The 25,392-nt window shown below is 46.3% G+C and overlaps 1 protein-coding gene across 1 annotated transcript in view; it reads left to right on the top strand.

Annotated features, from left to right (window-relative positions):
- The first annotated feature begins 6,883 nt into the window (after positions 1–6,883).
- Positions 6,884–25,392, top strand: part of RPL5 (ribosomal protein L5) — a 36,308-nt gene continuing 17,799 nt past the window's right edge. The window contains exons 1-5 of the mRNA XM_063939880.1: positions 6,884–6,991; positions 8,006–8,075; positions 8,147–8,262; positions 10,550–10,684; positions 12,059–12,261. Of these exons, the coding sequence (XP_063795950.1) occupies positions 6,989–6,991; positions 8,006–8,075; positions 8,147–8,262; positions 10,550–10,684; positions 12,059–12,261 (527 nt within the window). The 5' untranslated portion in view covers positions 6,884–6,988. The remainder of the gene's footprint in view (positions 6,992–8,005; positions 8,076–8,146; positions 8,263–10,549; positions 10,685–12,058; positions 12,262–25,392) is intronic.

Genomic DNA, 25,392 nt, shown 5'->3' with positions numbered 1-25,392 from the left:
CGAAACCAAATTTAATACAACACTTGTGTAAACTATAACAATGGGTGGTATTCATGTGACCGGCGGTCGGGTGACCGACAGTCACATGACCTCCTCCACCATCCCGACCGCTCACTATCCCGATGGTCGGCATGCCGACCAACAGGGACTATTTCCACTCGTGGGTGTCCACGACACCTATAGAGTGAGAATAGAACCCGTGGCGACCGCAGGTCGCCACCGAGCCCGCAGCGTGGCGAGCGCAGCGAGCCAGCAAGGGTCTTGCTGCACTTGCCCCTTCCCGCCGGGATCCCGGCGTCGGTATGCTGCCGGGAACCCGGCGTCGGTAAGCTGACCGGCGGTCTCCTGACTGCTGGTCAGCCATACTACACCCATAACAATAACAACTGCAGGTAAAGTACGCACTGGGCTGGGTGCCCCGCATCCTCTACGGACTAGGAGAACAGGATTTACAGGTAGGTATTAAAATCCTGTTTTCTCATACGTCCTAGAGGATGCTGGGGTCCACTTCAGTACCATGGGGTTATATCAAAGCTCCAGTATGGGCGGGAGAGTGCGACTGTTCCTGCAGAACCGATTGACCAAACTTTAGGTCATCAGCGGCTAAGGTGTCAAACTTGTAAAACTTTGCAAATGTGTTTGCCCCTGACCAAGTAGCAGCTCGGCAGAGCTGCAATGCCGAGACGCCCCGGGCAGCCACCCAAGAGGCGCCCACCCTTCTGGCAGAATGGGCATTCACCGAATTCGGCACCGGCAATCCTGCCGTGGAATGAGCATGCTGAATTGTACATCTGATCCAGCACGCAATTGTCTGCTTAGAAGCAGGGCACCCAACCTTGCTGGGAACATACAGGACAAACAGAGCCTCTGTTTTCCTTATCCGAGCTGTTCTCTTGACATAAATTCTCAAAGCTCTGACCACATCCAGAGACTTCGAAACAGCGGAAGTGTCAGTAGCTACTGGCACCACAATAGGTTGGTTCACATGGAAAGAAGAAACCACCTTTGGAAGAAATTGCTGACGAGTTCTTAGTTCAGCCATATCTTCATGGAAGATCAAATAAGGGCTCTTGTGAGACAAGGCCCCTAACTCAGACACCCGCCTTGCGGATGCCAAGGCCAACAGCATGACCACTTTCCAAGTAAGAAACTAACTCGACCTCTTGGAGAGGTTCAAACCAGTCCGATTTAAGGAACTGCAACATCACATTAAGATCCCACGGTGCCGTAGGAGGCACAAAGGGAGGTTGGATGTGCAGATCCCCCTTCACGAATGTCTGAACTTCCGGAAGGGAGGCCAATTGTTTCTGAAAGAAAATGGACAAAGCCGAAATTTGGACCTTGATTGAACCCAAGCTTAAGCCTGCATTCACGCCCGCCTGAAGAAAATGGAGAAAACGTCCTAACTGAAATTCTTCCGTTGGAGCCTTCTTGGTTTCGCACCAAGACACATATTTTCTCCAAATACGGTGGTAATGTCTAGAAGTTACTCCTTTCCTGGCCTGAATAAGCGTGGGAATGACTTCTTTGGGAATACCCTTTCGGGCTAGGATCCGGCGTTCAACAGCCATGACGTCAAATGTAGCCGCGGTAAGTCTTGATACACGCACGGCCCCTGCCGCAGCAGGTCCTCGCGAAGAGGAAGAGGCCGAGGATCTTCTATGAGTAACCCCTGAAGATCTGGATACCAAGCCCTCCTTGGCCAGTCTGGAACAATGAGGATCGCTCGAACCCCCGTTCTTCTTATGATCTTGAGAATCTTTGGTATTAGCGGAAGTGGAGGGAAAACATACACCGACCGAAACACCCACTGGGTCACTAGTGCATCCACTGCTATTGCTTGTTGGTCTCTCGACCTGGAACAATATCTCTGAAGCTTCTTGTTGAGACGAGATGCCATCATATCTACTTGAGGAACTCCCCAATGTCCCGTCACCTCTGCGAAGGCCCCAATGACCCGTCACCTCTGCGGAGGCCCCATTCTTCTGGGTGGAGATCGTGTCTTCTGAGGAAGTCCGCTTCCCAGTTGTCCACTCCCGGAATGAAAATTGCAGACAGAGCTCTTGCATGTCTTTCTGCCCAGAGGAGTATCTTTGTCACCTCTGCCATTGACGCTCTGCTTTTCGTTCCGCCCTGATGGTTTATGTACACCACTGCTGTTACATTGTCCGACTGGACCTGTATGGGTTGATCTTGAAGAAGATGCACCGCTTGTAGAAGGCCGTTGTAAATGGATCCCAACTTCAGAACATTTATGTGAAGACAGGTTTCTTGACTTGACCATCTTCCTCGGAAGCTTTCCACTTTTGTGACTGCTCCCCAGCCTTGGAGACTTGCATCCGTGGTTACTAGGACCCAATCCTGAATCCCGAACCTGCGCCCTTCCAGGAGGTGAGAACTGTGAAGCCACCACAGGAGCGAAATTCTGGCTTTGGATGACAGGATTATCCTCTGATGCATGTGTAAATGGGATCCGGACCACTTGTCCAATAGGTCCCACTGGAATACTCTGGCATGGAATCGGCCGAACTGTAGGGCCTCGTAGGCTGCTACCATCTTTCCCAACAAACGTATGCATTAATGAATCGACACCCTTGTTGGTTTTAGAATTTGTTTGAGCATTCTCTGGATTTCCAGAGCCTTTTCCACTGGAAGAAATACCCTCTGTACTTCTGTGTCCAGTATCATCCCCAGAAACAATAGTCTTGTCATCGGTTCCAACTGTGACTTTGGAAAATTTATGATCCAACCGTGCTGTTGAAGTACTGTCAGGGAGAGTGCAATGCTCTGCCCCAACTTTTCCTTGGACCTCGCCTTTATCAGGAGATCGTCCAGGTAAGGAATTATGTTGACTCCTTGCTTTCGAAGGAGGACCATCATCTCCGCCATCACCTTTTTAAATACCCTCGGTGCCGTGGACAGCACGAACGGTAAGGTTTGAAATTGGTAATGACAATCCTGCACTGCGAACCGCAGATAAGCTTGATGCGGAGGATAGATACGAACATGTAAGTAGGCATCTTTTATGTCCACTGACACACCATGAAGTCCTTTTCCTCTAGACTGGAAATCACAGCCCTTAGAGATTCCATCTTGAATTTGAACCTTTGTAGGTAGAGATTCAGTGTTTTCAGGTTTAGAATCGGTCTGACCGAGCCGTCCGGCTTCGGTACTACGAAAAAAGGCTTGAATAAAAACCTTCTCCTTGTTGTGACAATGGAACCAGGACAATCACTTGATCCTGACATAATCTTTGTATTGCTGCTGATACCACTTCCCTGTCTGGAACAGAAGCTGGTAAGGCCGATTTGAAAAATCGGCATGGGGGAACTTCTTGAAACTCCAACCTGTACCCCTGGGAAACTATTTTCACGATCCATGGGTCCAGGCCAGATTGAACCCAAATATGACTGAAGAGCTTCAGAAGTGCCCCCACCTGAGCGGACTCCTGCGAGGGAGCCCCAGCCTCATGCTGAAGATTTTGCAGAAGCAGAGGTGGACTTCTGCTCCTGTGAACCTGGAGACGCCGTGGACTTTTTTCCCTTTCCCCTTCCTTTACCTGCAAAGAAAGGGGAACCTTTGCCCTTTTTGTATTTATTGGGCCGAAAGGACTGCATCTGAGAATGATGCGTTTTTTTTGCCGGCGCTGGAGCATTAGGGAGAAAAGTCGACTTACCTGCGGTAGCCGCAGAAACTAAGGCGTCCAGCCCATCTCCAAACAAAGCCTCGCCCTTGTACAGGAGAGCCTCGATATTCCTTTTGGAATCCGCGTCTGCATTCCATTGGCGAATCCACAACGCCCTACGAGCTGAAATCGCCATGGTAGCGGCTCTTGATCCCAAGAGACCAATATCTTTCATGGCTTCTAGCATGTACGCAGCCGCGTCCTTCATATGACCTAACGTTAGGAGTATCTCATCTCTATCGTGTCGATGTCTGATGACAAGTTTTCTGACCACTTTTCTATAGCACTACTCACCCATGCACAGGCAATGGTAGACCTGAGTAGTGTTCCATTGGTCACATAAATAGATTTCAACGTAGTCTCTAACTTGCGGTCTGCTGGCTCCTTTAGTGAAGCCGTCCCAGGCGCAGGGAGAATCACCTTTTTTGTCAACCTTGACAGAGCACTGTCAAAAATGGGGGGTGACTCCCACCTTTTCCTGTCCCCAGGAAAGGGGAAAGCTGCCTGAATCCTTTTGGGAATCTGTAATTTCTTCTCAGGGTTTGACCAGACTCCCCCAAAGAGTCCATTCAGTTCATAAGATGGAGGGAAAGTTACATTAGGTTTCTTCTCTTTATTAAAGTAAGCCTTTTCCTGTGGTAAATGAGGGGCCTCCGTAACCTCTAACACCTCCCTTATAGCAACAATCATGTATTGAATGTTTTTTGCCAATTTTGGATCAATTCCCCTGGAATCACTGGTGTCGACACAGGAATCAGAGTCCGTGTTGGTATCAGTTTGTACTACTTGTGCAAATGACCTTTTTTGTGAACCAGAGGGGTCCCCTGCGGATGAAAAAGCAGAACTATGAAAAATCACATCTTCCACGGATTTTCTCCAGTTTTCTGCATGAGACTCAGATTTATCCAATCTCTTACTTATATGATTCACACTATCACGTACTTCTTTCACCCATTCGGGCTCGTGGTGCGACGGCAGTGCCACCACATTACGTCCTTGTGTCCCTAAAATGGCTTCCCCAGGGGAAGAGCTCCCTGCCTCAGACATGTTACACATGTGCAAAATCACACCACAGACTCTCCGGGGCTACTGGAGACAGACCCACAGTAAAATCTGTCAGAAGGACACAGAAAGGGATTTGCCAGTCCACAACTCAGCGCCAAAATAAGAAATCCCTGTGTATCGTATTTTATACACAGAGACCTATTAAGCGCTTGTATAATACCAATAATAGGATTTAGCACCGAAATAAAACACTCCCCCCCCCCTTTTGTGCACCCTGATACTTGGTCAGATGTGGAGAGGAGGATCAGCGTGTCTTCCCATGCTGTGTGCTGGACGGAAATGGCGCTAAGAAGTGTGCTGGCTGCCTGAAGAAGCTCCGCCCCCTGCAATGGCGCATTTCCCCTCAGGCATTACAAACGATCTTTATACTGGCCGGGGTGTAGGACAGTGTAAAACAGAGTATGCTATCTTTTGCCAGTGAGAGTAGGGCTCATGCTGCCTCCCACCCCCTGGGCTCTGTGTACATGGTGAGCTTGCTCGCGCAGTGTTCCCGCTCGCTGCGCGGTACCTTAAGCCGTCACAATGACCGGAGGTCCCTCTCTGCAGATTTTCGGTAACACTACTCACCAGTCTTCTGACTTCTGGCTCTGTTTGGGGGGTGACGGCGTGCTGTGGGAGTGAGCACATAGTCGCAGCTAGTGTTCAGTACCCTTCAGGAGCTACTGGTGTCCTGTCAGCAGAAGCAGAGCCATGAAACTATATAGGAAGTTGGTTCCTACTTCTTCCCCCTAAGTCCCACGAAGCAGGGAGGCTGTTGCCAGCAGTCTCCCTGTAAAATAAAAAACCTACACAAAGTCTTTTAGTAGAACTCTGTAGAGCCCCACTAGAGTGCGACCAGTCTGCCTGGGCACATTTTCTAAACTGGGGTCTGGAGGAGGGGCATAGAGGGAGGAGCCAGTTCACACTCTGGAAAAGTCTTAATGTGCCCATGGCTCCAGCGGAACCGTTTATACCCCATGGTACTGAAGTGGACCCCAGCATCCTTTAGGACGTATGAGAAAGAAGGATGATAATAATAATAATAATGATAATAACTGAATCTCAGGCAAGAGAAAGGTATCAAGCCTTCTAAAGGAGATTGATTTTCTACTTGTCCTCTTTCTTTAGTGCACTAATTGTTCCTAGTTAATCGATTGAATGTAATAATCACAAATCTGTTGTATCACATCCTTTATTTATTAAGTTATTTATACAGCACACACATATTGTGCAGCGCTTTACAGAGAATATTTGCCCATTCACATCAGTCCCTGCCCTAGTAGAGTTTACAATCTATATTCTCTACCACATGTACACAGACACATTCACACTAGGGTTCATTTATGTATTTTTGGATTGTGGGAGCAAACTGAAGTACCCGGAGGAATCCCACACAAGCACAGGGAGAATAAATAAACCCAACACAGTTATTGCCATGGTGGGAATTGAACCCATGACCTCAGTGCTGTGAGGCAGTAATGGTAGCCATTACGCCGACCGTACAATGGCTTCTTCAATTATGTAAATGAAAGGAATGCTGTAAATTCCTGTGTTCTGAATATTATATCTCCACACGTCTATCATACATATCAAACTTTGACAAAACTTCACATATTTGGTATCCCTAAATTCATGGGAATTACAGATGATATTCTAGACAAAGTAAAGCGGGCGCACTAAAATGGTGGAAAAACTGCTCTTTCCATTTTCAATAATGCATTCAGTCCATAATTTCTGTATTCCTACATATTAATAAAGCAACAGAGTAGTAAGAATAAGTTAAAATAAAATATTATTTGTTATTACCCAAGCTATAAATTGTACTTATTGCTGAATCTACCATGCAGGAAATAAAGTAACATGGGGTAAAGAAGCTACATGCGACGTATCACTCAGGAGGACATAGCTTATTACTGCAAACTGTTTGCAGTGGGTGATGGCTCATTTGCAATTTTGCACCCGCTTATTAAATGACTTCTTATGTCTATTCATTCAATAGTCTGCACATAAAAATGTGTAATAGCACTCAGATACTGTACACTGGGATTAATACTGACTCTCACCATGGGGCGGCAGCACGCTCGGCTCTGTGCAACTCTCAGCCAGCACCGGTCGCTTCTCTTGTTTCAGGAAACGTGGCGCCGGCCGCCTACTTACGGCGCATGCGCACTATGCACGGCCTTTTCCCAGTTCCGCAGCGCCCTCACTGTAGCGCTGTGAATCTCCGGTCCTCGCCTAGACGGGACAAAATCCGGCGACATGGTCAGTACCCCGCCCCGATACCGGCGGCAATGAGTGCCTGTGTGTCCCGGGCAGCGTGCATGGCGATTATGAGCTCGGTCCCCGGCTGCTTGAGGCTGGATGACTGTAGATTGTTGTGGTGTCTGTGCAGCTCCCAGCGTGGCCTAATGGCCGCTGCAGCCTCGACCGGACGGCTGTATCCCAGTGTCCGGATGCTGCCCGCCAGTCACGTGTCCTGTACCCCTGACAGTCTCCTTATTCCCTTCTTTGCCTGTTCTGTGTGATATATGGTTATATGTTATGTACTATGCTACTTACTGAGGGCTGTGACTGTGGCACCTTTGCTGCCCTATGCCTACTGGCACCCCCCTGTATTATCCCGTGATGGGTATTCTCATAGTATCTGTAAGAGTTCTCTATAATCTGAATTTGTGTAGAAAAGATGATTTTTTTATTTACTGTGTATCGGATGGGTGACAGGCCATGATCGCAGTACACAGGCTAACAGTGTTTGCTTTCTTGTTCAAGAAGTACACATGATCTCCGGCTACTTGTCATAGTCCCCTTGTTGCGTGTTTTTTTTTTTTATTCTTTTGTAATCTGTCCTATTTCTAGAATGCTGCACATGTAGTAACGCACATTGCTTATATAGCGTTGCTTATATAGCGTGTAATAAGCCTGCTTATTCCAAAGCAGTGTGCTTACATGTCTGTGTGGATCTTCAGTTCTTCTAAATATTTCTGTTTATTGCGTCATTACATGATTTTCTTGAGCGCCCTACACACTTGCCGATTCTGTCAATTTTGATGATCAATCTGAATGATGACCGAGCCTCCAAATTGACTTGCATTGCAAAGCGACGGAGAACCAGCGGTGAACGACTGTGGGGCTGCGCATCGTTGGCGCATGCACACTGAGCGATTTCTCGTTTGTATCGTCCGCACACATCGGCAAGTGTGTAGGGTGCTCAAGGTGCATTAATAACTTTGTTGTATCTTAATTTCAGCAATGACTAATGCTACGTTGTATTACTAGGGGTTTGTGAAAGTTGTAAAGAACAAGGCTTATTTCAAGCGGTACCAAGTCAAGTTCCGCAGAAGGAGAGGTGAGTGTCCATTCCGGGAAGTGTACTAGCGCTGTCCTTTACCTAATCTGATAACGGTGTTTATTTTGCAGAGGGCAAGACTGACTACTTCGCCCGTAAGAGACTGGTTGTCCAGGACAAAAATAAGTACAACACCCCTAAATACAGGATGATCGTGCGCATCACCAACAGAGACATCATCTGCCAGGTATGTTAGTCTGTGTTCTCAGGCTGTCAGGGCCATGTGTGTGTGGAATGTGGCATATGTTTGTTTTATAGTATCCTGGGCCATTCCCAGGAAACTGAACATGTGGCTCAGTTTGGTGAAAGGAAATTATAGATTTGCAAATGGTGGTAAAGAGATTTATTCAAAATGTTGATACTGGTAATAAAGTTGAACAAGCGTTCCTATAAGGATATTTAGGATCAGTTATAAAGGCCCTCACCTGTGGAGCGATGTATCCTCCAGCGACACATCACGAGCAACTGAACCTGGCGGCGGGGTGCCGGTAACTACAAGTGCACACACTTGCCGAAATGCAGCATGGCATTGTTCCCCACCTCAGATCTTTCTGCATGTTCAAGAGGTCTGATGAGGCAACAAATGACACGCGGTATGCATAGTTTACATGCTCATACACAGACCGTATTTTAATCGATGTCCTTCCTATCGGTCAGAAACGCAAACATCGTTTAAAAAAAAAAAGTTTACATTGTGTGACCACCTTAAGTGTTGCATAATCTTGTAGTACCCCAGTTTTTGCTGTATTAAATTGTATAAACACTACTAGCTCAGATTTAAATAATCTCGTGGTGTTACACCCAAGATAACTGCCTCACTGGGCACTGGTACAAAGAAGGGGTGCTTTTCCTCTATAAATACGCTGTTTTATGTTAATGGTTATAGTGCACCAGTGTGTATGCTCTTGTGGTTCTCTAGTCGACTGGTTAACACTTTCTAGGCTGGAAGAAGGCTTTTCATGGTCTAGGCTAGCAGTGGTCTGGTGTCATACGCTCCTTTTTCTATAATTTTCCAGACCTGTATACTCTTTGTAGGCCTTGCAAGTTTAAATCCAGGATACGTTTTAACCCCTTCGGTGGTATGCTCTGAAATCTTCCAGGGCCAGTTACACTAATGTCACTGGTCACCCTGAAACATTTCCGTGCCATGTTTATACTTGCTAGAGGATCGCCAGTGCTGATCGCACGTTGCCCGGGAATCGCCATGAACCATTAATAAGCCTGCCCCCCCAGACTCCTATTGGGTGGGTGGGGGGAGCTTAACTGTGTAATGGTCTGTTTATTCCGAGGCGCCAGAAGTTGGCTAGGAATCAGCACTGCCGATGCCTGGGCATTTTTTGGAGGGATAGCAATCCCCCCTGCACTCTTTTACAACACCTCCCAGGCTGTGTTTTTAAATAACAACCCACCACTGAAGGGGTTAATGGTGTTTGTAAAATAGACTGCTATATATACACATTGCAATATAAATTTTTCCTCTGTACCTTTCATTACTTATATTTTTTTTTTCCCCCTGGTTTCAAACTTAAATGGAGGAAGGATTAAACTAAAAAACTAACCATTGCCTTTATTTTGTGCTGTTAGTGAATACTATGGTTCCCAATCCCAGGATTGGCGGGATCCCGGACTTTAGGACCAAAAACGTCCGGGATTCAATCCCGGGGTCAAAAGGTCCAAGCCTGGGGATTGAGGTATCAGCATTGAGTGTCCACAGTACGCTTTGACGCTGCCCGGCTTCCTCCTTCCGGCGCAGCATGAAGTCACGCTGCGCCGTCAGCCGAGTACTGAGTGAGTGCAGGAGGAGATCCCTGCCCGCCTGCGTTATACGGTTAGTGATGTGTGGGTGGCCACACACTTCAGCCAATCCCGGGATTGGCCATTTTTCTATCCCGATACCCGGGATTAAAAAAATGGCCTGGGATTGGCTTCCCTAGTGAATACCAACAGTATATTAAGCTTTCTTTTTTTTTTGCAGTTGGTTGGTGTATTTTGAGTATAAAATAGTTTACTGGGACAGCAAATAGTTCATTCATACAGCTGATTTATAGTAACAGGTCACAACCAGTCTTCAAGCATTTTGCTCTGCAGTGAATGTTTTATAGAGATGTGTTCTGCTCTTACACGCAATGATCTGCGATACATGTTAAACTGGCCACATATTTAAAGATTCTTGCCAATTAGTTGGATTGAATGAAAATCTGATAATGTATAGGCACAAATGATAGCTGGCTGTTTGTTCCCATACGCTGGAAAATGGCTACTATGACAAGTTGGTTAAGGCAACCAACTTGTCTGAACGGGTTTTGTTTTCTGGTGTTTTGGAGCAAAGAGCCAACTTGTTTTCTCACATGTTACCAGATTTTTATTCCAGCCAGCTAGTTGGCAAGATTATTTTTTCTTTTTCTTTAGGTGTGGCCAGCTTTAGTGAGCTACAGAGGCTGATTATTATGCTAAAATTGTTCCCCTTCTTACAGATTGCCTATGCCAGGATTGAAGGAGACATGATCGTCTGTGCTGCTTATTCACATGAGCTTCCAAAGTACGGCATCAAGGTTGGGCTTACAAACTACGCTGCAGCTTATTGCACCGGTCTGCTGCTGGCTCGCAGGGTATGTCCTTATGTGGTTGCTCCAGATTCATATAATACCAGAGAATAAAACACTTTCTGCCATTGAGTTTGTCCTAATGTTACATTGATTCTTTCTGGTCTGGATGTTTATATTCTGTTATGGTATCTTGAGTGTCAGCTGTTGTCGATGACCCACCCTTTGTCAAGCTGTGACATGTGAAGCGGGCAGGTGGTAATGTGCTCTGACTGGTGACTACACATCGCACACAGTGAACTGGACTATACCTATAGTCCTGATTTAGATAAATATGCCGTCGGTGTGTATAGTGGCTTTTAAGCGTTTTCAGTCTCACCACTGCAAGAGTTTGGCCAATATATAGCAGTAAGACTCTGTACAAGTCAGTCAGAGCAAACTCTGTACACTGCTTTCGGCCTCCTCTTGATTATTGCTTGGTTCATGTTGACTGGGGTTTGGAAACCAGTAAATAGCTGACATGTCTGTGGTGAAACTTGTGAGTGATGGTCTTCAGAGTTGCATGCAATTCCAAATGAGGTCAGATCTGAATGGGTGTTACTGGGTGGTGGCAATTGGGTGTTTGTATGTAGAAGCAGTCTGTGGGCGCGTAGACGGATACAGACTCTTCATAGGTTAGCGTGTGAAGAGCTGTCTGTTTTCAGTCATTTGCTCCCCACCACAGATGGGACTGATGTAAATGCAGGTGGAATCTCCAATACCCAAAATGCTTGGAACCAGAAGCATTTTGGATATCTGAATTTGGAATACCCAGTAGGAGAGACCCAGGTCACTCCAGGTTCAGCTGTGGGGGCAGGGTGGAGGAGATTGGGCTGCAAATCAGAATGGCTGCCAAGCCACGCCTCTAGTTATGGACTATTGGTACCAGATGTCACAGCTGCCTGTAATGTCATCCTGTATATTGGGGTGTTTTTAGAATTGCAGAAAAGGGCAAGTCAACCTGTACTGCTCTCGCCACCTGGGGGCAGTACGGCTGCTTAGATGTTTGCATTGATTTCCAATTGCAGGAAGCGACTGGAATGAATCTGGGTTGAGTACTGTAACTGTAAAAATAAGAAGACCTGGGGATTTGCGTCATTTGTCAATTAAAATTATCTAGGTGCTTAGTTAGGAACTAGATGGCATAATTTTGCAAAATTGTAGAATGTTGTAAAATGATAGTTGTGTCTGGGTAGGGAACCTGTGGGACTATACATGCCTGCATGCCTAATGGCACAATTGTGGCAAGTCATGCAGGGAGGTGTAGGGCCACAGGTTGCTTACCCCTAGCATAATGGTGCTAATGTGAAGCTAAAATTCCTTTTATTGGCGCTACATGCAAATCAAGTATTGATTACATGTAAAGAACTACTTACTAATAATCACGGTCTTGTTTCTTAGCTGCTTAACAAGTTTGGCCTTGATAAAGTCTATGAAGGCCAAGTGGACGTTACAGGAGATGAGTACAATGTTGAAAGCATTGATGGGCAACCTGGAGCCTTCACATGTTACCTGGATGCAGGTCTCACCAGAACCACCACTGGAAACAAAGTCTTCGGCGCTCTTAAGGGAGCTGTAGATGGCGGCCTGTCCATTCCTCACAGGTGAGCTGCGCAGCTTGCATTAATTCGTCCCAGTGGCGTTTTGTTCAGATGTGCCTCTGCGTCGTTCCGTTTGTCATTTAACTGTATTGCTAAAAGGGTACTTCAAGGCTTTGAAAGTTGTAAATGTGGCTTAATATTGTATGGCTTGGATTTTCTAGTAACTGATTTGGTAGCCGCCTGCTTTTGATGCAGTGTGTAATACAGAAAAACAAGGACTGTTTCCTTATAATTGCATGCAGTTGTAGATAATGGCTTATGCAGGGATATGCATAGTTCAATCGCCTTTTTCAGTCTGTTTAAAATGTTAGTGGTGGTTATTTTATTTTTTCATTTTTTACATTTATCATTTTATTAAGTCTGGAAAGCAGACCATACAGCAAAATAGTATATTAAATGACAATGCATTAAATTACACAGGAATATACTGGAGATGTTTAATTGGCAGAACAAGCAGCAGTGAGATACAAGGTGGGACAGATCTTTCTATAAATAAGAGGCCAGCAGAAGTGTGGGGGACAGAACATGGAGCAAAGTGGCACAACTGTAGTCTGTTTTGGTGCTGAATAAGCAGATCAAAGCCAGTATAGGAGACAAGGAGGGGCTGTGGGAGCCCAGAGAGAAGATGCAGGACATGGTTGTATGGCTTGTGTGGATGGTGAAAGAGACCCTGCTTGTAATCTAAAGGAGTTGCATGTGCAACATGAAAATATGTGAAGAAGTAGTTTAGAAGAGTTGGATGGCTTTGTGAAAAATATTAAGTTTTTGAAGTGGTGGAGACTTGATAGTATGAATGGGAGTCAGAGGGTGGTGAGCAGCTCAGATGTTGTAAGCGATTGCTAGTAAGTAAACTAAAGCTGGGGTGAATACATCAGGAGGCAGACTGAGGACTTTAACGTGCCGTCATAGTCTGTAATGGTAGCAAACCATATTTGGCATGATAACAGATAACAGTGGCTTATATATTTGCAGCAGTGGAGTGTCTGAGGGCTTTTACAGGGGTGAGTGAAGTCTGAGCTGATTTCTTAGTCCATGTAGCAGTTGGCAACAGGGAGGATAAATGCAGAGATGTGAAAACTCAGCGGTGGCCTCAAGAATGGTTTGAAGTACCAAGCAGTAAGTAAGGCTTCCTGCAAAAAGGTCTCAGTACTGTAGCCGCAAGGGCTATCTTGGCAGAGTGACAGTCTGATCCTGGAGGTGGAAGTGACCTGATTAGGAGTGGCGCTGTAGGTTTGTGGAGAGGGAGGTGACAACAGATATTTGAGGCTGAAAGAGTGGAGATCACCAAGGGAAGACGTGAACAGTCAAAACCGAAGGAAGACTTGATGTCTCCTTGGTGTACATAATGAGTACATTGGGTGGGGCGTAGACTTGGGTCATGGTAAGTCTTTGGAAAGAGGAGGATAACCAGGAGGACATGGTCATGGAGACTAGTTGAGTATGTTAGAAAAAGGTGGCCAGGTGGAACAATATGGAGACATTAAGTTTAGTTTGGCATGGAGAAGATTATTGCTGACCTTGTTGGCACTGGCAGGTGAAGGAGAGGGGTCAGTGTGGTAGGTGCTGCCCAAAAGTGTGGCATCAAAGTGGGAGTAGACATAGGTTCGTAGTCTGTCATGAAGTTTTTTGAGGATGTTTGAGACTAGAACATTCTTGGAGGTGGAAGACGAGGCTGAAGATGTCAAGAGGGAAGCCCAAATGAGATCCAAAGAAATTGGGTTAAAGTGCAAAGTGAGTGACAGAATGAGACTTCTTCTCGCCACAAAATCAAAGCACAAGGAGCTGAGGGTGGAACTGGGGCAAAAAGCCTGAGATTTTGGGTGTTAAAGTAGAGAGGTGTGTTGAGGGGGGTTGTGTTGGGCAGAGGCAAAGTGGGAATAAGTTATGAAATGGGACTGTTGGAGGAAGAGTGCAGAGCTGTATGAATGGGAGTAGTTAGTGCTGCTTGGTGTTTGGCATGTCATGGTTGCATTGAGAGCCATAGATGGCTAAGAATGACAGTGTAGAGTGGGGTTTGGTTTTAAAGGCAGACAACCATTATGAAGGCTGGCAATCCTGCCATTGTCTTGTGCGACTGAAATGAAGGTACATAAGACTTAAGATTTTTTTTGGGGGGGGTTTCTAATGAGCTTTGACATTTTGTTCATGCCCAGGTACATCGGCTATTGTTAGTCTGTACTCCATTCCATACCAGTAACATTAAAGATTAGCACAATTAGAGGTTTTGAAAGGTGGTTTGTTAATAAATGTAGTAAAGCAATAGTACCCCTAACAGTCTGCTTCCCAGATCACCTGTGCATCTTTGTGTCTGGAATGAATATACTAAATCTGACAGTATACTGTAGTAACATAGAATTTGACGGCAGATAACCATTTGGCCCATTTAGTCTGTCCCTTTTTATCATTTAGGTAATCTCACCCTTTTTGAACCTTTAATTTTTTGTAAGGATATTCATATGCCTATCCCAAGCATGTTTAAATTGCTCTACAGCAGGCCTGGCCAACCTGTGGCTCTCCAGCTGCTGTGAAACTACACATCCCAGCATGCCCTGCCACAATTTCAGTATTTCCTAATTGCAAAACTGTAGCAGGGCATGTTGGGAATTGTAGTTTCACAACAGCTGGAGAGCCACAGGTTGGCCAGGCCTGCTCTACAGTCTTAGGGGTATATGCAATAGCGGGCGAATTGCAGAAAAAGGCGAATTCCGGGACGTTTTCGCCTCCAAAAATCAATTCGCCTATGCAGTGCAGTACTTTTTCGCAAAAAAACGGGCCGTCAAAATTCGCCTTTTCTCAATTCGCCTTTTTCCGCATTCGCCTTTTCTGCAATGGTACAGATGCTGCAATTCGCCTCCAGCATATTCAATTCAAGTTTGTAAATTCGCCTGCAGTGCTTTTAGACAGCAAATTCGCGATTTTCAATCCGCCACACTTTGGAGGGTGAAAACAAATAAAAAAATTTTAAACATGGATTTTTTTGTGTTTTTTTTTTTGGGAATAGCAGATCTATTTATATTAGAAGGGATTAGGTTTTTGGTTTTTTTTGGGGGGGGGAGGCACAAATATTATTTATATATTTTTTAAAATATTTTTTTTTTTTTTTTTTTTTATTGCTGGAACGGTAAAATCAGAAAAAAAAATGGCGTGGGGTCCCCCCTCCAAAGCATAACCAGCCTCGGGCTCATTGAGCTGGTCCTGGTTCTAAAAATGCGGGGAAAAAATTGACAGGGGATCCCCCGTATTTTTAAAACCAGCACCGGGCTCTGCGCCTGATGCTGGTGCCAAAAATACGGGGGACAAAACGAGTAGGGGTCCCCCGTATTTTAAACACCAGCATCGGGCTCCACTAGCTGGACAGATAATGCCACAGCCGGGGGTCACTTTTATGCCGTGCCCTGCGGCCGTGGCATCAAATATCCAACTAGTCACCTCTGGCCGGGGTACCCTGGGGGAGTGGAGACCCCTTCAATCAAGGGGTCCCCCGACCCCAGCCACCCAAGGGCCAGGGGTGAAGCCCGAGGCTGTCCCCCCCCATCCAATGGGCTGCGGATGGGGGGGCTGATAGCCTTTGTGTTCAAAAAAAAGATATTGTTTTTTCCATTAGTACTACAAGTCCCAGCAAGCCTCCCCCGCAAGCTGGTACTTGGAGAACCACAAGTACCAGCATGCGGGAGAAAAACGGGCCCGCTGGTACCTGTAGTTCTAATGGAAAAAAAATACCCAAATAAAAACAGGACACAGACACCGTCGACAGTAAAACTTTATTAGACACTGCCGACACACACATACTTACCTATGTTCACACGCCGACATCGGTCCTCTTCTCCATGTAGAATCCCGGGGTACCTGAAAAGCAAAGTTCAATATACTCACCTTAACCAGGCTCCAGAGATAAATCCACGGACTTGGCAAAAAAAGAAAACGCATTTACCCGCACCAAAAACGGACTGAAAGGTGTCCCATGCTGACACATGGGACACCTTTCCACGATTAAGATCTGTCAGTGACAGTTGTCACTGACAGGTCTCTAAGCCAATCAGGAAGCGCAACTTCGTTGCGCTCACCTGATTGGCTGCTCGCTGTGACAGCGCATCGCACAGCTCCCTCCATTATATTCAATGGTGGGAACTTAGCGGCTAGCGGTGAGGTCACCCGCCGGTCAGCGGCTGACCGGCGGGTGACCCCACCGCTAGCCGCTAAGTTCCCACCATTGAAAGTAATGGAGCGGCTTTGCGAGGCGCTGTCAGAGTACAGACGGCGTCCAGCCAATCAGGTGAGCGCCACGGCAGTAGCGCTTCCTGATTGGCTGAAGGGACATCAGTGACAGGAGTCACGTGATGTCCCGGCATTCGGGAGAAAGGAGTGTAATGTGAAAACATTGGACCCCTTTCTAGTCCGGTATGGCTCGGTGATCGTTTTTTTATTTTACAAAGTACGTGGATTTACCTCTGGACCTGGACCTCTGGACGGACGCTGGAAGGTGAGTATAATTTTTTGACAGGTACCCTCGGATCGTCGGAGATCGTTGCAGTCGGCGTGTCAACACAGGTAAGTATGTGTGTGTCGGCGTATGAAATAAAGTTTTACTATCAAGGTGTGTGTGTCCTGTTTTTATTTGGGTATTTTTTTCCCAGTAGTACTACAGGTACCAGCGGGCCCGTTTTTCTCCCGCATGCTGGTACTTGTGGTTCTCCAAGTACCAGCTTGCGGGGGAGGCTTGCTGGGACTTGTAGTACTAATGGAAAAAACAATATCTTTTTTTTTTATCACAAAGGCTATCAGCCCCCCCATCCGCAGCCCATTGGATGGGGGGGGGACAGCCTCGGGCTTCACCCCTGGCCCTTGGGTGGCTGGGGGGGGGGGACCCCTTGATTGAAGGGGTCCCCACTCCCCCAGGGTACCCCGGCCAGGGGTGACTAGTTGGATATTTGATGCCACGGCCGCAGGGCACGGCATAAAAGTGACCCCCGGCTGTGGCATTATCTGTCCAGCTAGTGGAGCCCGATGCTGGTGTTTAAAATACGGGGGACCCCTACTCGTTTTGTCCCCCGTATTTTTGGCACCAGCATCAGGCGCAGAGCCCGGTGCTGGTTTTAAAAATACGGGGGATCCCTGCCCGATTTTTCCCCTGCATTTTTAGAACCAGGACCAGCTCGATGAGCCCGAGGCTGGTTATGCTTTGGAGGGGGGACCCCACGCCATTTTTTTTTCGGGTTTTTCCCCGTTTTTTCCAGTTTTTAAAAATCGCGGCAAAATCCGCCAAATCGGCCGATTTTCGCCCGCGACCCTGGCGAATCCGTTTTTCATTGCATATGGTGAATTCCGGAAGCCACCTTCCGGAATTCACCTGGCGAATTTGGTCGAATTGAAAAAACGGCGATAATTGCCGCGATTTCGCCCGCTATTGCATATACCCCATAGCCTCTACCAGTGTTTCCCAACCTCTGTCCTCAAGACACACTAACAGTCCTGGTTTTAGTGATATCCAGGCCTGAACACAGGGGACTTAATTAGTAGCTCTGTTATTTTGATTTAACCATCTGTGCTGAAGCCTGGAAATGACTAAAACCTGCACTGTTGGTGTGCCTTGGGGACCGTGGTTGGGAATGCCTGCTATTCCACTTGTCCACTACCCTTTCTGTGAAGTAATTTCTCTAACGTCCTAGTGGATTCTGGGGACTCCGCAAGGACTATGGGGAATAGATGGGCTCCGCAGGAGACTGGGCACTCTAAGAAAGAATTAGTACTACTGGTGTGCACTGGCTCCTCCCTCTATGCCCCTCCTCCAGACCTCAGTTAGAATCTGTGCCCGGAAGGAGCTGGGTGCATTTTAGTGAGCTCTCCTGAGCTTGCTATTAAAGTATTTTAGTTAGGTTTTTTATTTTCAGAGAGCTTCTGCTGGCAACAGACACTCTGCTACGTGGGACTGAGGGGAGAGAAGCAAACCTACTAACTGCGGCTAGGTTGCGCTTCTTAGGCTACTGGACACCATTAGCTCCAGAGGGTTCGAACACAGGATCTTAATCTCTGTCGTCCGTTCCCGGAGCCGCGCCGCCGTCCCCCTTGCAGAGCCAGAAGACAGAAGCCGGCGGGTGAAGCAAGAAGACGTCAAAATCGGCGGCAGAAGACTCCTGTCTTCACATGAGGTAGCGCACAGCACTGCAGCTGTGCGCCATTGCTCCCACACTAACCCACACACTCCGGTCACTGTAGGGCGCAGGGGGGGGTGCCCTGGGCAGCAATTGAGTACCTCCTGGCAAAAGCAGCATATATACAGCTGGGCACTGTATATATGCATGAGCCCCTGCCATTTCTTTTTCATCCACTAGGGGTCACTGGAGTACTCTTGGGATATGGATGGCGTAGCAGAAACAAAGGCACTGAATATTTAAATTTAGAACTCTCCACCCCTCCATATCCCAGAGTACCTCAGTGTACGACCTCAGTGTTTTTTCTGTGCTCAAAGCACTAACATCGGCTTGTGGGAGTTCCCACACTTTGTGGAAGATTTTATTAATTTTTCATTTTTGCTTTTTAATTTTAATTTTTACACTTAGCACATCCCTTCCCAGTTTCTGGAAAAACATGGGTCCGGGATGGTGCCGCTGCAAGGCAGCGCATGGCGTGTCGGTCCTCACAAAGAGCACCCTCACAGCCACAGGCAGCACGGTCTCCTGCAACAGCTGGACGGAGCTTACAGAAAGAAGCCCCGTCACAGCCATGTAAAAGTGATCAAGGAGCTGGACGGAGCTTACAGAAGAAGCCCCGTCGCAGCCATGAAGAAGGATCAAACAGCTGGACGGAGCTTACAGATAGAAGCCCCGTCGCAGCTATGACCGGAGAACTCTGAGCTGAGACCGTCGCAGACCTCCTACAAAAGGTATGCTGGGGAAACGGGGCGGTCAGCGCAGGCTGACGCCCCGCTGTGTGGGGTCCGTTCGGTGCGCCGCTCACTGACACTTAGCCCAACCGCTCCGTCCAGCGCTCCGTCTGCCGCTACGTCCTTCCGGCCCAGGGCTCCGTCCTCCTGCCAGGCGCTCCGTCAGCGCTGTATTGAAACTACAGCGCCCAGAGGGTGAGACCCGCCGCAGCTCGACTAGCGACAGCTACGGCACCCCGGCCAGCCGCCCTCCGCTACTTTAAAAGGTATATTTCGCCTCCCTTCAAGGAGCTTCCCGGGTCATCGCTAAAACAGCGCTACAGGGAGTACAGAGAGGGGGGGGGGACCTGGCTGATTACAGCGCGGCTGCAAAGGGGAAATAGCAGGCGGCCATATAGGAATGTTAATACAAAATTAACTGCAGGCAGTGTTTTTTTTTTTTTTTTATTAACTGGAAGGCTAACTGAAGGCATGTATTGTAAACTGCATGGGTTTTACTGTATACTAGACCTGTAATGAGGCCTATATTAACACTGCAGCAGGTATTGTAACCTGTCCTGTGTTTTTCAGTATAAGCATGGCATGGGGGCCATTTTAATCATTCCTGTTTCTTCCAGTTTGTAATTCCAGAACATTCCTGCCATACACCTCTACTCCACACGGAGGCGCAGGGGTGTTAGTGGGAATTTTGGTTCAGGTTTCACATAGGTTAGCCATGTGAACTGTTTTTCGACATATATATATATATATATATATATATATATATATATATATATATATATATATATATATATATATATATATATATATATATATATATATATATATATATATATATATATATATATGTGTGCATTTCAATAAAAGAGCTGCGCAGTAGATACACTTTCCTTTTTCTCATATCCAATAAAAGATTTGAAAAGTCCCATGTCCCGTTTTCTTAATGATGTATGCTGCCGCTTCCTCCGTTTAGGAATTGTAACCACCAATTCCAATACACATGTAACGAAAGAAAAGTGGAGGGCGCAGGTATGAGTAAAAGATTTACAATTTCATTTATTTAGAAACAAATGCTCACATACATCTTAGCTTGTGGAGCTGGTGAGAGACGGTCACAACCTGATCCCAGTCCCGGTGAGAAAAATCAACTGCTGGCGTTTCTCGGATAAGAGACGGAAAACCGGCTGTGTGAGAGAGCGGATCCGTGGCTTGACTGTTATGTGAAGGACGGAACGCAACATTTTAAGCTAAGATGTATGTGAGCATTTGTTTCTAAATAAATGAAATTGTAAATCTTTTACTCATACCTGCGCCCTCCACTTTTCTTTCTATATATATATATATATATCTATCAGTTGGTAACGGATCGGCACTCTCCTCAATATAGAACAAACTGCTCAGGTGCCTTCTGGAGTGATGGATGCAGGTAAGAAGCTATTATAGCAAACAGCGGCACTCAGAGACTGACAAAGCCAAATGAAAGTAAAGTGCTGGTGCTTTTATTCCATAATACAGGCTGGGTATTCCAACGTTTCGGGGCACGCAAGTCCCTTTGTCAAGGTGAGCCAAATACAGAGTGATATAAAAACATAAAACCGTTACCTTTATGGTGAAGGAGACCCACGAGTGGGAAGGACAGCGTCCGGGGGAGCGTGATGCTTCCGTCCCGGTGGAGATGACGTATGTGCGCCGTGTTCACGTGGTGCTCCTGTGCGTCACGGACCATCGCGTCACCATGGCAACCTGACGCGCCGAGCTTGTCCTGGATGCTTGTGGTTGACGCGAATGTCAGGGTCGCGGAGGAGGAGTGAATCGGGCTGGGGGGTGCAAAATTATAAGAATGGAAGGGACATTTAGGTGGTACTTTAAATTAAAAGACATAACTTGTCTGATGATCGGAAACGGCATCGATTATTGCTGAATATATAAAGGTCACTGGCATATGTAAACATATATAAACAGATATGAACAAGTTTAAAACAACTATAAACAATAGCCATACATTGGAATAACAGATGCTGGGACTATCTGAAATGTGGAAACACTTGAAATAGGGCCGATTAAAGAACGACGTATCTAAATAAATGTGTACTAGAGACATGTTATGTGGTCTTTGACCCAAAGGTGTATGAGCAATTGTCCCGCCTGTGGTAGGTTGTGGACATCTGCAAGGGTCATTTAGATAGATAGCTGTGAGTGTATAGTTTTTTTAAAAAACGCTCCATTGTATTCTGTCAATCCTCCGCGACCCTGACATATACACCTTTGGGTCGAAGACCACATAACATATATATATATATACTAGTCCATAGCAGCCGGCACTCTGAGTTATAATCAATGATGTGTCCCGTGCCAGTGTAGAAACTGCATACACTCCTTCTCAAATCACGGCACTGGAGACCAATTTCATATGCAATAGAAAGCTTGTATTGTAGGTAGACGCACGTTTCAGAGCTTCTGCTCCTTCCTCAGTACAATACCAACTTGTATGGTACTGAGGAAGGAGCAGAAGCTCTGAAACGTGCGTCTACCTACAATACAAGCTTTCTATTGCATATGAAATTGGTCTCCAGTGCCGTGATTTGAGAAGGAGTGTGTATGTATGTGTGTGTATATGTATATATATATATATATATATATATATATATATATATATATATATATATATATATATATATATATATATATATATATATTTTAATATTAATATTACACACCTTAAGTAAAGACTTTACTGGGTTGTGCAGGTGTCTGCCCTTTGCCTATTGTGTTGTCTGTATGTATAAGGAGTAAGGCTCCAACACAGACTAAAAACCTGTAATTATCACTGTATAATAGGCTATTGACTTAGCACATCCCTTCCCAGTTTCTGGAAAAACATGGGTCTGGGATGGTGCCGCTACAAGGCAGCGCATGGCGTGTCGGTCCTCACAAAGAGCACCCTCACAGCCACAGGTAGCACGGTCTCCTGCAACAGCTGGACGGAGCTTACAGAAAGAAGCCCGTCACAGCCATGTAAAAGTTATCAAGTAGCTGGACGGAGCTTACAGAAGAAGTCCCGTCGCAGCCATGAAGGATCAAACAGCTGGACGGAGCTTACAGATAGAAGCCCGTCGCAGCTATGACCGGAATATCTGACTAAGATTTAAGTCTATTTACCCGTTTCCACATCAAAATGGGAGAATCCGCCATTGGTGAATTAGTCTGTGTCAAACTCTAGGTATGGAAACAATAAATGGTAGATTTATCGTTAATAAAAGCTGCAGAGTATCTCTGTAAAGCTTCTGCTGACGCCTGTTACCTCGATTCTCGCTTTTTATCGTCGCTAGTTTCAGCACGACAAGGCCAGAAGTTGTTTGGTACTAAATTTGATATTCAGGGGAAGCCTGTTCATTCCCAGATCCTATGTTAAGCATTGGCAATTCAAAATGACTCCGTTCGACAGGAGCGGTAAGATCGGAGTCTCCGAAATTACTCCGCCAGTTCTAACGGAGAAGTCTCAGACTTTCCAAACCAGCTTCCTTTTGGGTATTAATTTAACTGGTCTTATCATTTAATGCCGAATGACAAATTCTATGTCAGACCTCACAGCAATAACTACGCGTGAGAAGGGTACAGTAGACCAGCATTCAGATAGGGCGGGGTTTGGCCAACCATAAATTGCCTCCTCCTGTATCAAAACGGAAATACTTTGGTCCGGTGTTTAGAGTCTTTAGACTTCAGTCTTTTCACGGCTGTGGTACAAAAACAGTCACGGCTTGTAACGCCAGGGCGCTAAAGTCAACAAGCCAGCGGCTTGACGGCCTCTTAGGCCATCTCGATTTTCCAATTGTGGAAGCGCGCCTTTACACGTTACATTTGCCGGGTTACCAGACATCCACTCATGGATGTATCCACTATTTAAAGGTAAACGAAAGACTGCCTCTGTCGGACGCAATTAGGCGTTTTGGCAGGTTGCCATTCAGTATCTGCTGGTTTCAGCTGTTTTTATTTCCAGGCCTGGTACATCAACAGACTCAGGGTTACTTATTCCCCTCTGTTTGGGGTACCGAAGCCGGAGGGCTCCGTTGCAGTCTCAATCAGCAAGTCACTTACTACAGATTGAAAATGGATTTCTGCGGTTAGTATTTGCATATTTGGAGCCACAAGATTGCAAGATTGCGCTTGATCTTCAGAATGCGTATTTACCCATTCCGGTTTGGTCACTGCATCACAGGTTCTTGCGTTTTGCAACACGCCACAACCATTAACCGTTTCAGGTTCTACCGTTTGGCCTCTTGTCAGCGCCTCGGGTATTCACAAAAGTGATGTGGGTGATGATAGCTCATCTTAGAGTCCTGGCAGTGACAATCGTTCCATACTTAGACGATCTGCTCATAAGAACTCTGTCTCAACAGAGGTTCCTCTTACTTGCGCTGCTAACGTACACCACGGTTGCAGTGTCAAGTTCAAAAAACAATCACATCTAATTCCGTCTAAACGACTTCAATTCCTAGGTATGATTTATACATAGGGTAAATCAAACAGATTTTCCTACTACACCAGAAAGAACAGATTATACCATCTAGTACAATTAGTGCAAAAGCCACGCACACTAGCGGTACATTGGGGTGTTCGCCTATTAGGAACAATGATGTGTTTTTCGAAGCGATTTAGTTCGCTGGGTTTCACTCGCATTTTCCCACAGGGGGGCGAGGGTGTCTATACTCTGGCCGAGAGTCTCAGAGGTTGAGGAGTTGTAATTAAAAAGGTCAGCGACAGGGGTTCGAAAACGGATCACGACAGATTGCTGTCTATAAATGTCCTGGAACTCCGTGCAATTTACAATGCACTACATGCTTCGCTTTCAGTCTGTCCAAGTGCAGTCAGACAACGCAACGGGAGTTGCATACACAACAACCAGGGAGGACCGAGAGGCCGCATGGCAATGCGGGAGGTAACTCGAATCCTCAATTGCCCAGAACACCATAAGGTGATGTCGACGGGGTTCTTTCCGGGAGGGACATCTGTTAGACAGATGATCTCACCCGTCGGGATTTTCGTCCAGGAAACTGGGCATTAAATCCAGAAGTGTTTTACATGTGGATCCACGGGTGGGGTTACCCTCAGGTATACATGATGGCATCTCGCCACAATTACAAACGCTCAGTATGTGTACAGAACGACAGATCACAAGGGCAGTGGCGGTGGAGGCTCTCACATTCGCGTGGTCGTACAGCCTTGTGTATCTGGCTCTACCGTTTTCCGCTGCTTTCTCCGTTGCTAAAACGGATCATAAGACAGTTCGGCACAGTCATACTAGTGATATCTCATGGCCTTCGGAAAGCTTGCTTCTCCAATTTCCAAGGAATACTTGCACACGATCTTGGCCGCTCATAATACGTCCAACCTGTTACAACAGGGACCGTCCTTTTACCCCTAGTTACCTATGTACCGCGGCTGCGGTTGACGGGGTGGGGGTTCAGACCGCCCTCTTAATAAAAGAAATAGGGCATTACGGTATCTGTTATACCAACCATGTTATGAGCTAGGAAGCCGCGTACGGCGGCTCATTATTACAAAATTTGGTGTGCCTATATATGTGGTGAGGCTCGGAAGTTTCCGACATCATCTTTCAAGTTACCCGTATTCTGTTATTTTACAGACGGGGTGGGATGGAGAACTGCGTTTATCTGCACTGAGGGTGCAGGTATCTGTGTAGTCAAGTTATTTTCAAAGACGTTTGACTCTATTGCGTCGGTACACACCTTTCAACAAGGTGTCATCAAAGTGCAGCCTCCATTTATCCCACCTACAGCGCCAGGCGACTTTGAGGTTGGGTTCAGATTTCTTACAGTTTTCATATTTTGAACCCTTACAACAAATGGGGATTAAGTTTCTCACTTGGAAAACGTTTTCTTCTAGCCTTAGCTTCGGCAAGGGTTTTGTTTTCATATTTGGGTGCCTTGTATTCCAAGCCACCGTATTTGAGTTTTCTCATAACAAAGCAAAACTTCGGACGAATTCCGACTTCTTATTCTTCACATCAAACACCAATAGTGGTTCCTGTGTTGACAGCACATTCTAGAATTCTGAATGTGGTACACGCATTACGCGTCTATATGTCCCAAACGTCTACAGTACGTAATACGGATACGTTGGTTGTTCTCTATGATGCTGTCAACTGGGGTTAGCCAGTTTCTCAGCAGAAATTATCCAGTTGGATAAAAATGACTACAAGTCAGGATTACTTTAAGGCTAAGTTAGTCGCCTAC

The sequence above is a fragment of the Pseudophryne corroboree genome, chromosome 9 (genome assembly GCF_028390025.1).
Source record: "Pseudophryne corroboree isolate aPseCor3 chromosome 9, aPseCor3.hap2, whole genome shotgun sequence".
Lineage (NCBI taxonomy): Eukaryota > Metazoa > Chordata > Amphibia > Anura > Myobatrachidae > Pseudophryne > Pseudophryne corroboree.
This window is presented reverse-complemented; position numbering and strand designations above follow the sequence as displayed.